Raw genomic sequence first — 11,681 nt, forward strand, 5'->3', positions numbered from 1 at the left:
CAGATGCTGACACAGACAAGACGGCACAGACCATGACACGTCAGCAATGCAATGTAATGCAATACAATACAATACCAATATAATACAACACAATACACCACAACGTCAACACTTACCTATCTGTGCACACTCTCCGTGGTGTTTTTATTTCTCTCCCCCCAGATGTCACCACAGATTAATACACTCGCGATCAACAAGCATTCTTGCCTCCGCATGTTCATGAAAATACATGGATCAGTGGTGTCCTCCGTCATTCAGATCCGCACAAGCCTCATATGTCATTAGATACTGACTTTGATCTTTCTTCTTCTTCTTCTTCTTCTTCACACACAATTTGACAGCTGGGTGGAAGGGATTACTGCTGGCCCTATGTCGTTGCTGCCGTTTATAGATGGATTGATAATTAGATATGTGGGTAGGCAGATAGGTTGGTAGGTAGGTAGGTAGACTGGACTTGTGTGCACACAAAGAGAGAGAGACAGAGTGACAGATACAGATAGACAGCCGGTGAAACACAGGAGAACAGACGAACAAAACAACTGATACGATCGTCATTACTCTACTCTCAGCACCCTCCTGTATGACTTTTGAAATGCACACACACACACACACACACACACACACACACACACACACACAAGATATTCCTGACAAGATGACAAGAAGGAGGACAACTACCACCAATACAACAGCAACAACAACAGTGACGACACGGTTGATGATAACGACACAGATGATGACGACACGGATGATGACGACATGGGTGTGGCGACACGGATGATGATGATGACGATGACAACACGGATGATGATGACGACGATTCGGATGATGACGACACTGATGATGATGATGATGACGACGATACGGGACAATGACGACGACTACGAGGATAATGATAGCGACACGGATGATGACGACGACACGGATAATGTCGACGACTACGAGGATAATGATAGCGACACGGATGATGACGACGACACGGATAATGTCGACGGCACGAACGATGATGATGATGACGACGACAACATGTATGATGATGTTGACGAAGACATGGATGATGATGACGACGACGACGACGACGATACGGATGATGATGACGACGATAACACGGATGGTGATGACGACGACGAAGACATGGATGATGATGACGTGACGGATGATGACTATGATGACGTCACGGATGACGTTGATGATGACGCACCTGGTGCAGCCGAATGTCCAGGACAGCCTGGTGCAGGGCTGTCTTGATCAGCCGTTTGTTGGGCGGGGGAGGGAGGGCCACCTTCTCCATCCTGACTCCTCTGCACACAGGGACAGCCTTGGCGTTCAAAGATTTCTCCAGTCTCGGACACTTTCTGTAGTAGTAGCAGTAGTGGTGGTAGTAGTAGTAGTAGTTGTAGTAGTCGTAGTAGTAGTAGTAGTAGTAGTAGTAATAATGACGATGATGATGATGATAAGTAGTAGTAGTAGTGGTAGCAGTAGTAGTAATAGTAATAGTAGTAGTAATGATAATGATGATCATGATAATAATAATACTAAACAGAAGAAGAAAAAGAAGAATGGAAACACACACACACACACACACACACACATGTATATATGTATATATATATATATATATATATATATATATATATATATATATATATATATATATCGCCTTTCAACGCTCAAGGTGCTCTAAAGTAACTGCAAAAGGTAACACTAAAGAAACAACAATATGGTGTGATGTTTGATTAATACAAAATGATAATGCGTAGCAACACACACACACACACACACACACACACACACACACACACACACACACACACACACACACACACACACACACGGGCGCAATAGCCGAGTGGTTAAAGCGTTGGACTTTCAATCTGAGGGTCAGGAGATTGAATCTCGGTAACGGCGCCTGGTGGGTAAAAGGTGGAGAATTTTCAGATCACCCAGGTCAACATATGTGCAGACCTGCTAGTGCCTGAACCACCTTCATGTGTATACGCACGCAGAAGATGAAATACGCACGTTAAAGATCCTGTAATCCATGTCAGCGTTCGGTGGGTTATGGAAACAAGAACATACTCAGCATGCACAGCCCCAAATTCTGAGTGTGGTTGCCTACATGGCGTGGTAACTAAACAAAACGATCGTACACGTAATATATAACTAACAATGACAAATGCACATTCTGCAAAACTGTCAGGGAAACGATTGAACAGCTTTTCTGGTCTTGCAACGTGGTTCTAGATTTCTGGAAGGAACTACAAGGTCTTCTAAATAACTGTGACAATGTAGTTAACTTTAGAATTACTGAAGAACTAGTGATGTTCGGTAACGACAAGGAATGTGAGACTGATGACATACAAGACTTTATCATACTTCGTGCCATTTTTTTCCTTTATAAATGTAAAATGCAAAATGTCACTCCAGAGTTTGTGGTTTTTATACAATATTTAGAAAAAATGAATATTTAACAAAGGAGTATATAGCTAGGATAAATATGCAGTATATAGAATTTCAGTACAAGTGGAGTTTCTACAAAGCATTCATCGATGTACAAAATAGTAATTTGATAACGTAGATGTCCATTCTTGGTCAGCTCACAAAAGTAATTCCTATCCAGTTTTGAGCCTTATGTTTTTCGGCATAATTGTGCATCCTGTTTTTATTGGGTTTTGTTGTTGTTGTTGTTGGGTTTCTTTTGTTGTTGTTGTTGTTGTTGTTTTTCAATAGTGTTTTTTTTTTCCTTTTTCTCATTTCATTTATTGTTGTCCGTGTAATCAAATAATCAAATGCAAAATATAAATTCGGGAAGCGTGTGAAGAGTTTACAGAAGGCAGCCAATAAGGGAGGTTTCTGGTGTGCTTTTGTTGTTGTTTTTAGATTTATTATTTTCTTTATTTGCACATGCTCAAGTGATGGATTGACATATATGTGGGCACGTACATATGTAATTGAGGAATGAAGGGTCTAACCCATAAAGACTATTATGTCCATTCATAATGTGAACATAACACTCATTGACTGTTTGCTTTATGTGGTATGTAAATGCATTTAAGTAAATGACATTACTACACACATTTACACAAATAAACTAAGTCTTTTAAAAACACTGACATACCATCACAAACGCTGAAGACTAAGTACGGCAAGAAAATGTCCATCATATAGACGTCAGACAGATACTAGGAGGCCTACGTCAATGTAATAAAAGTAATGCTTCCTGAATTGTTATTACAAAAAGAAAAAAAAAACAACTCACCATGCACACCCCCTAAAACTGAGTGTGGTTGCCTGCATGGCGTGGTAAATAAACAAAACGGTCGTACACGTAATATGTGCGTACCTGAAATATGATTGAATGATACAAGAAATGGATGATGAGCGTCCAGTGGCAGCCGTCAGTCGGGTCTACCCAGGCAGGCAGCCTGTTCTGCAAATAACCCCGAGTTTTTAAAGCGCCTAGAGCTTGGTCTCCGACCGAGGATAGGCGCTATGTAAGTATCCGTATCAACAGAACTGGAATGATTCAGTTGACAGAAGCACGTAATAAATAAAGATAAAAACAATGGCAAATCCATTGGTAAAGCTAGTTTCAAAGTATGTTGAATTCATAAGAAGTCCTTGTCAAACGGTATGTCATGTTGAATTCATAAGAAGTCCTTGTCAAACGGTATGTCCAATCTGTAGCAAAGCTTTGGTATGCTGCTGATGACGACGATATGGATACTTATACAGCGCCTATCCTGGGTCGGATACCATGATCTTAGCGCTTTACAAACACGGGGTCATTTGCACAACAGGCTGCCTACCTGGGTAGATCCGACTGACAGCTACAAATGGGCGCACATCATGTGTTTCTGGTGTCCTCCAACAAGGTTCCAGTCATGCACACATACACACCCTCTGTTTTAGCCATTTGGTCAGTTCTGGTGTCCTCCAACAAGGTTCCAGTCATGCACACATACACACCCTCTGTTTTAGCCATTTGGTCAGTGTTTATCATTACCATGAGACGTTTCCGACACAATACTAGGAAATGGCGATGATCTTGAATTTGGAATACATAAAGCGCACACACAGGGAGAGATGCTTGTGTTCAAAATAACATACGAAACACCACAAAGTTTTATGACGATGGGAGTTTTGAAGTTTCCAATAAAATTTGTTTGATAATCTTGTAACTGATCATGGTTTTGTCATCATCAAACCCCTTTCCTATGTCTGCGTCTGAGTGACACGTCTTTCTTTTTGGGTTTTTTTTTTTTTTTTTTTTTTGGTTCAGTCCACAAAATCGTACAAGAGTCCCCCCCCCCCCCGCCCCCTCTCTCTCTCTTTCACCGACTCTCTGAATCATCCTGTATTAATTTCACTCACTCCGGCTCTTACGCTCTGTCTGTGAGTCTGTCCATCTGTCTGTCTGCCTGTCTGTCTGTCTGTTTGTCTCTCTCTCTCTCTGACTCTTCTGACTCTTAATTTTGTGAATGAAATCAATTGAGTCTTTAAGAAACGCACGTTACTATGCTCAATTAAATTCTGTTGTTGTTTTTTTCTTGGCTTAATGGCTACGAAAACTCGATTCTCTTTCAATAAACAACCAATTTTCTTCCGATAAATCACAGTGACATTTTCAAAAGCCAATGCATGATAACTTTCTAGTCACACTAAAATCTAGGTTACCAGATGTCGATTGCTATTGTTATATAAGTTCATTGTATGTTAAAAGAAAACCGATTTTGTATTGATTTTTGCAAGTTTTTGACGATTACTGAGCGCCATAAGTCTGCCTCGGTTAATAGTTATCCAGACAAGATTGTTCTGTGTGTTAGCGTTAAGTGCAAAACTACACATCGAACTACGGCACTGCCACAGGTTATATTATAACGGTAACTTTGTGGGAGGTAGATTACACAAAAGCCCACAGATCGATAATTGTGCTGTCTGTGTGGAAGGCCAGCCATATTGTTTGGGGAAGTTTGTCTTCTGGAACTAGCAAAGAAATAGGCTTTTGTATAGAGTCTGTGTGTGTGTGTGTGTGTGTGTGTGTGTGTGTGTGTGTGTGTGTGTGTGTTCTTTGTGTGTGTGTGTGTCTTTGTGTGTGTGTGTGTGTGTGTGTGTGTGTGTGTGTGTTCTTTGTGTGTGTGCACAGTATGTTGTGATTTACTGGTATTTTTCGATGGTTGAATGTTCTGTTGCAAATATATATATATATATTTCGTTTAACTAGATATTATGAACATGTGAGTTCGCATTCACACAGACATAAAGACTCACACACACACACACACACACACACACACACACACACACACACACACACACACACACACACACACACACACACACACACACACACACACACACACACTCACTCACACACACACACACACACACACACACACACACACACACACACACACACACACAAGGCCGACTCGCACCTCATTAAACTATATCAGCTGCGTCGTCAGTTTCCACCCTCACTCCTCTTCACACCTCTCCCACCCCTACCTCAACAAAGATAGATCATATTTCACAAGAGTACTCACGGAAGAAGAAGAAGCAGACGAAGAAGAAGAAGAACAACAACAACAACAGCAACAATAACAACGACAACAACAAAAACAACAACAGCAACAATAACAACAAAAACAACAACAGCAACAATAACAACAAAAACAACAACAGCAACAACAAAAACAACAACAGCAACAACAAGAACAAAAACAGCAACAGCAACAACAAAAACAGCAACAACAAAAACAACAATAACAACAACAAAAACAACACCAGCAACAATAACAACAACAACAGCAACAACAACAACAACAACAAAAACAACAACAGCAACAACAACAACAATAGCAACAACAACAAAAAAAACAGCACCAATAACAACAAGAATAAGAGCAAGAACAAGGTTAAGAACAAGAACAAGAGCGTTGTTTGCAAAGAGGACAAAGACGAAAAAGAAGGAAAAACAAGTCACTATAAATTAGATGAGGTGTCACAATAAACAATGTATCGCAGAAGGATAAAAACGACAACAACAACAACATGATTAATCTTCAAATCAAATGTACCATTTAACACCAGTATATTTCTAAATCAAGTGTACTATCTAATACAAGTTCACCGAGTACCTTCTCAGCAATGCAGGTTTGAATTTGCATTTTCAAACAAACATTAAATGGCCGACAGTGTCCTGTTAGATGGGTATTGGTGACTACTTCTTTTCAAATGTAAATTTGTGCTCCGAAAAGAAACACTTCTTCTTCTTCTTCTTCTGCTCTTTGTGTGTGTGTGTGTGTGTGTGTGTGTGTGTGTGTGTGTGTGTGTGTGTGTGTGTGTGTGTGTGTGTGTGTGTACCACAGTATACGCACTCGCATATTATATGCATATATTCAACATACACTCAAATTAACTGTAGGTCTGTCTCTCCTTCCTCGCTCACTTCCTGTCTCGTTTTCTCTCTGTCTGTCTGTCTGTCTGTCTGTCTGTGTGCGTGTCTCTCTTTCTTCCTCCTTGCCTCCCCTCTCTCTCTCTCTCTCTCACTCTCTCTCTTCTTTGCTCCAACCTCTGTACCTTCCCTCCCTCCTTTCCCCCTCTTTCTCTCTCTTCTCTTTATTTATCACACAAAATATATATATAGGTGCATACAAATTTCCAACAATGAAACCCAACCGCAGTCAGTGTATTTTACCCTGGCATGAACACAGACACTGATCACAGGCCACAACCCACACATGCCCAGGGATCAAACAAACCTCATAGTCACCACGTATATTGTACTGTATTGTATTGTATTGTATTGTACAATGAATTGTATTGCGTTGTGTTGTGTAGCGTTGTATTGTGTTGCATTGTGTTGTATCGTCACAACAGATTTCTCGGCGTGAAATTCGCACAACTCTCCGTGGGGGAAGCGCGTTGCCACTGTGCAGCGCCACCATTTTTCTTATGATTGTTTTTTTCTCTACATTTGTTGTACTATCATAGTAGATTTCTCACAGAATTCTGCCAGGAACAGCCCCTTTTATTTTTTAATTTTTAAACTTTTTTAAAATAAATTTTATATATATATATATATATATATATATATATATATATATATATATATTTACGTACGCTAAGTGCATACTGCACATGGCACCTCGGTTTATCGTCCCACCCGAAAGACAAGCAGCCCAGACCACCACTCAAGGTCTATTTGGACGGAGGAGGAGTAAAAGTCCCGGTCCGTTTAATGAGATTCGAACCCTTGGACGCTCGTGTCCTTGTCGGGTGCATCATCCACTGGGCCCCCGCTGCACCCTAGCTCGCTATGAGACCTACAAACAAATCCCTCTCAGCTACAACAGCCGTGCAGTAGGACACACTCAGGCAGGCTTTGGCCTCTCAAGACAAGCTCCTAATGTGCTTGCATGGGCATCGCATTAGTATCGATCCACGAGGAGTGTGTAGCAGATCTGTTTCGTTTCTTTTCGTTTCTTTTCTTTTCTTTCTTTCTTTTCCCTCGTCACGGTTCAGGAGGTGGAAAGTAATATGGTGATCGGTGCTGGGTGTAGTGAGCCACTCCTAACTCCCCTACCAGTAGATTTGGCCACATGGGAGAGTTTTTTAAACAAAATTTTCTTTCTTTCTTTTTTTTTGGGGGGGGGCGGGGGGGGGGGGGGGGGGAGGGGGGGTAGTGTCGCCGGGGTTTGTGGTTCAGGGAGTGGGGAAAGGTGAGGGGAGAGGTTAGGAAAGGGAGTCGGAGGTAAATGTTTAGGAATGTTTAAATGACAAAATACATATCATTTTTTTTCCCAACTGACAATACTGTTAAAATTCTGAAAATGTATCACTTGTACATTTGTTTTTGTCTTGTTCTACTCTATTGTAATGTCTTGTTTTGCATTGCATTGTACTGTATTGCATTATGTCATTCTCTTCAGTTCTCTTGTATTTCATCTACTGCCCTTCTATACTTTTCGTTTAGCTATGTATTTCCTCACTTATTACAAATGTATTTACCAGAAGCTTTGTTGTTGGGTTGTTTTCTTCATGAAATAAGGTCAATTTCCACGAGACATGACTTGGATGACGCCTCTCTTTCAGTCACCCCCAACCCCCTCCCCTTTGTACCTGGCCTCATGGCCTCCATACAGAAGCATCATCACCATGGTTCATGTCAAGTTGCCATGGCCTACGCTGCCTTCCTACACGGAATTCCAGACTTAACCCCCCACCCCCCCACCCCCAAGCCCCCTTTCTTCCACCTATTCCCTATCCACACAGTATCTCAGACATGTCTCCAGGACAGCAGAACAAGAAGAAAGGGAGGGAGGTGTTTTGTACGCGGCCACTAGCAAACCCGCGGAAGAAGAAAAAACGATTGCGGGTCGTAGCACAGGAAATAAAAAAAGCGAGGGATTAGCACTGAAACGTATATTACCCTGAAACGACCGGGACTACCGTCTCTCGTGATTCTAATGGAGCTTTACCTCAAGGAACGAAGTTGAAGAATCTTTGAGACTGGAGGTGAGGGTGGCAGGAGAGAGAGAGAGAGAGAGAGAGAGACAGACAGACAGACAGACAGACAGACAGAGACAGAGAGAGAGACAGAGACAGACAGACAGACAGAGACAGAGGGGGGTGGAGGAAGGGAGGGGGAAGGAGAGAGAGAGAGACAGAGAGACAGACAGACAGACACAGACAGAGGGGGGGGGGGGGGGGGTGGAAGGAGGGAGGGGGGAAGGAGATAGAGAGAGAGAAAGAGAGAGGGGGTGGTGTATGAGGGGCAGTACGTCGGTAGCACTTTGGGTAAAAATCCATGAAAAGAACAGAATTGGGGAGGGCGAAGAGAGGTGGGAAGAGCAGAGGTGAAGGTATGATACTGCACTTATATGCCGAGAAAAAAAACCAAAACACCATTCTCTGTATATGATTTCCAGTCTCACCGGCAAAAAATGAACAAATAAAAATAAAATGAAAATAAAATAAAATAAAATTAAAATTAAAAAAAAGATTGAAGGGGTGTGGAAATGCCAGGAGTGGGGGTCCTTTCTTGTGCGTGTGTAACACCAGCGTCAGAATGAAATCATGCGTAACATTGCTCAAGTTATTGCTGTGTGCATGGCTCTGTGATCTCCACGCCTGATTGGGTCTGGGCCTGGCGACAGACCACCACTAATGGTCATCAGGGCTTGCTGCGAAATGTGGGGCAATAAAAACCAATTACCTTTTCTATGAATACCTTTTTTTTTTTCAAAGGATCATTTCAGTACCCTCCAGAATCAATAATAATGATAGATGGTTGAGACACTAGTCAGCCAGAAATAGAAGGATTATTGGGGGTGGGGTGGGGGTGGGGGGGTGTCATCAACTGTGGATAAGGGTTTTGTGAATACAGTGTTAAACTGTGCGAATTCTGATTGAAGGTTGGTTGGTTGGTTTGTCTCTTTGGTTGGTTGGTTCTCTTTTTTTTAATGATAAACGGTTAATTTGTTATTTTCTAAATTCTCCCAATATTAAGTTGTCAACATACACGTCGAGGTACACACACACACACACACACACACACACACACACACACACACACACACACACACACACACACAGTGAGAGAGGGAGAGAGACAGAGAGACAGAGACAGAAAGAAAGAGAAAGAGAGAGATATAATAATGAGCAGAGACAGCGTGAAAGGACGCAAGGCGGAAAGAGGAAAAAAGGGCAAAATAAAAGAAAGTCGATTTCCTTTAACCTGAAAAGAAGGAACAGACAAAACTAAGAGCAACAGACAATTTAAGTCATACAATACAAAATGCAAACCATGAGACACAATACAAATCATCACACGCTGTACATATTACACACAATAAAAAAAAATAAAATAAAAACCACCATAAAGCATGACACAAACCACAAGGCATATTACAAATTTATGACTTAACACAAATAATGACAAAAATCACAACTCATAACGCACAATGCAAACCATAACATACAGTGCAAATTTTAACACAATTACAAATCATAAAGCAAATTAAACCTCTCCTATACATCAGTTCAAAATGGACTTACCTGTTTGCAACACGAAGATCAAGTCACACAATCCAAGCCAAAAACTCCAGGGGAGCAGGGGGGGTTACTCTCCAAGGAGAACACACTACAGCCTCAGGTTACCGCTCTTCACTTTCAAAGTTCACGCATGAACAAACACATATTGGGTACTATTTCTGTGTGACCGTAGTTCGTCGAAAGCATCACCAGAAACCCGAGTCATCTGGAAAAGAAAAATTCAGGTCAGATGTAAACTCCGCAAGAAGAGCAGATGAAAACAAAATCATGTTGTTTTGTTGTTGTTGTTGTTTTTTGTTTTGTTTGTTTGTTGTTGGGTTTTTTTGTGGGTTTTTTGTTTTGGTTTTTTTGGTTTTTTTTTAGTTTGCTCTCACCGCTAATGTTCTGGGGAAAAAAAAACACATCAACAAATAAACAAGTAAATACCGACAAAATCGAACACGGGAAGAAAAACAAAACAAAACAAAAAAAAATAACGAGCAAAAATAGATTTACAACACAGACAAAATCAACTGTATTGCATGAAAGCTAAGTAGTCTCTGGAATGATATATGCGCTTTCTTCTTTCAATTTGTTGTTCATGCTTTTGGTGTAGTTTTTTTTTTTTTTTCTTTTCTTATTGATTATATCCTCTCGTTCAGGTCTGAATCTCTTCTTTATTTCGTTCGTCAGATGGACTGGTCTGAATCTTAAACCAATAACTCTTCAGCTTCTTTGATATTAACAAAATGGGATAATACCTTCACAGAAAACATCATCATCATCAACATCAACAACAAGAAAAAGCTTGATCACCAAGTCACACACACACACACACACACACACACACACACACACACACACACACACACACACACACACACACACTTGCTACAAACCAAAAAGGAGTTAGCATAGCAGAGAGATAAACAGACCTGCAGACGCATCGACGCAGACAGACCCCCCAAGACACGTTTTACTCACATGCTGCACACCGCTCGAAGTTTATCTGATCTGATCAGCCACTGATCTGGCCCCCAAGTCAGGTCCACCGCTAAAGCCGCTGTGAAACCACCTCAGTGGCGCACACCACACCGACACACACGGTATCCAAGAGGTAAATCCTGTCCTTTGCACACACACACACACACACACACACACACACACACACATCGTGGCGTAGCGGGGCAGTGTGGGTGTGTTTATCCGTGGCGTTAAAAACGATGTCACGCTTGGTAAAGGCGACGGCGACAACCAAGAAGGATTAAGGCACAGGCACCTGTATGTAGTGCTTTATTTGTTCTTTACGCTTTCATTGTTTCATTTCTTTCTCCCTATCTTTCTGTTGGAATTTCGCTTAATTAAAGTGCGAAAGACGTAATGTCGAAGACTGTGACGGCAAAGAACAACAAGAATCAAGGCACAGACGCATGCTTGAAGTGCTTTGTTTTTTTCTCTGCTTTCTTTTCTTGTTTCTTTTCTTGTCTGTTTGTTTGTTTCTTGTTTCGTTCTTTCTTGGTTGCCTTCTTCCTGTCTCTCTTTCTTCCTTTCTTCCTTCTTCCCCCATGGTTAACATAATGGCCACAATTTATGTACCTTCACTGCAATTAAGGACTTTCTTCAATTGCACTTGCTCGTTTCAA

The 11,681-nt window shown here is 41.3% G+C and overlaps 1 protein-coding gene across 2 annotated transcripts in view; it reads right to left on the minus strand.

The window, feature by feature from the left end:
* The window catches only part of LOC143294876 (uncharacterized), a 21,521-nt gene extending 10,368 nt beyond the window's left edge, over positions 1–11,153 (minus strand). Inside the window, exons 1-3 of one of the 2 annotated variants that reach the window (XM_076606395.1) lie at positions 11,023–11,153; positions 10,063–10,264; positions 1,202–1,301 (exon numbers count right to left, since the gene is read on the minus strand). In XM_076606395.1, the coding sequence (XP_076462510.1) occupies positions 1,202–1,291 (90 nt within the window). In that variant the 5' untranslated portion in view covers positions 1,292–1,301; positions 10,063–10,264; positions 11,023–11,153. Of the gene's footprint in view, positions 1–1,201; positions 1,302–10,062; positions 10,265–10,973 lie in introns of both variants that reach the window. The other variant, XM_076606394.1, reaches the window with a different exon arrangement.
* Between the last annotated feature and the right edge of the window lie 528 nt (positions 11,154–11,681).

Source organism: Babylonia areolata, chromosome 20, assembly GCF_041734735.1.
Source record: "Babylonia areolata isolate BAREFJ2019XMU chromosome 20, ASM4173473v1, whole genome shotgun sequence".
Taxonomy (NCBI): domain Eukaryota; kingdom Metazoa; phylum Mollusca; class Gastropoda; order Neogastropoda; family Buccinidae; genus Babylonia; species Babylonia areolata.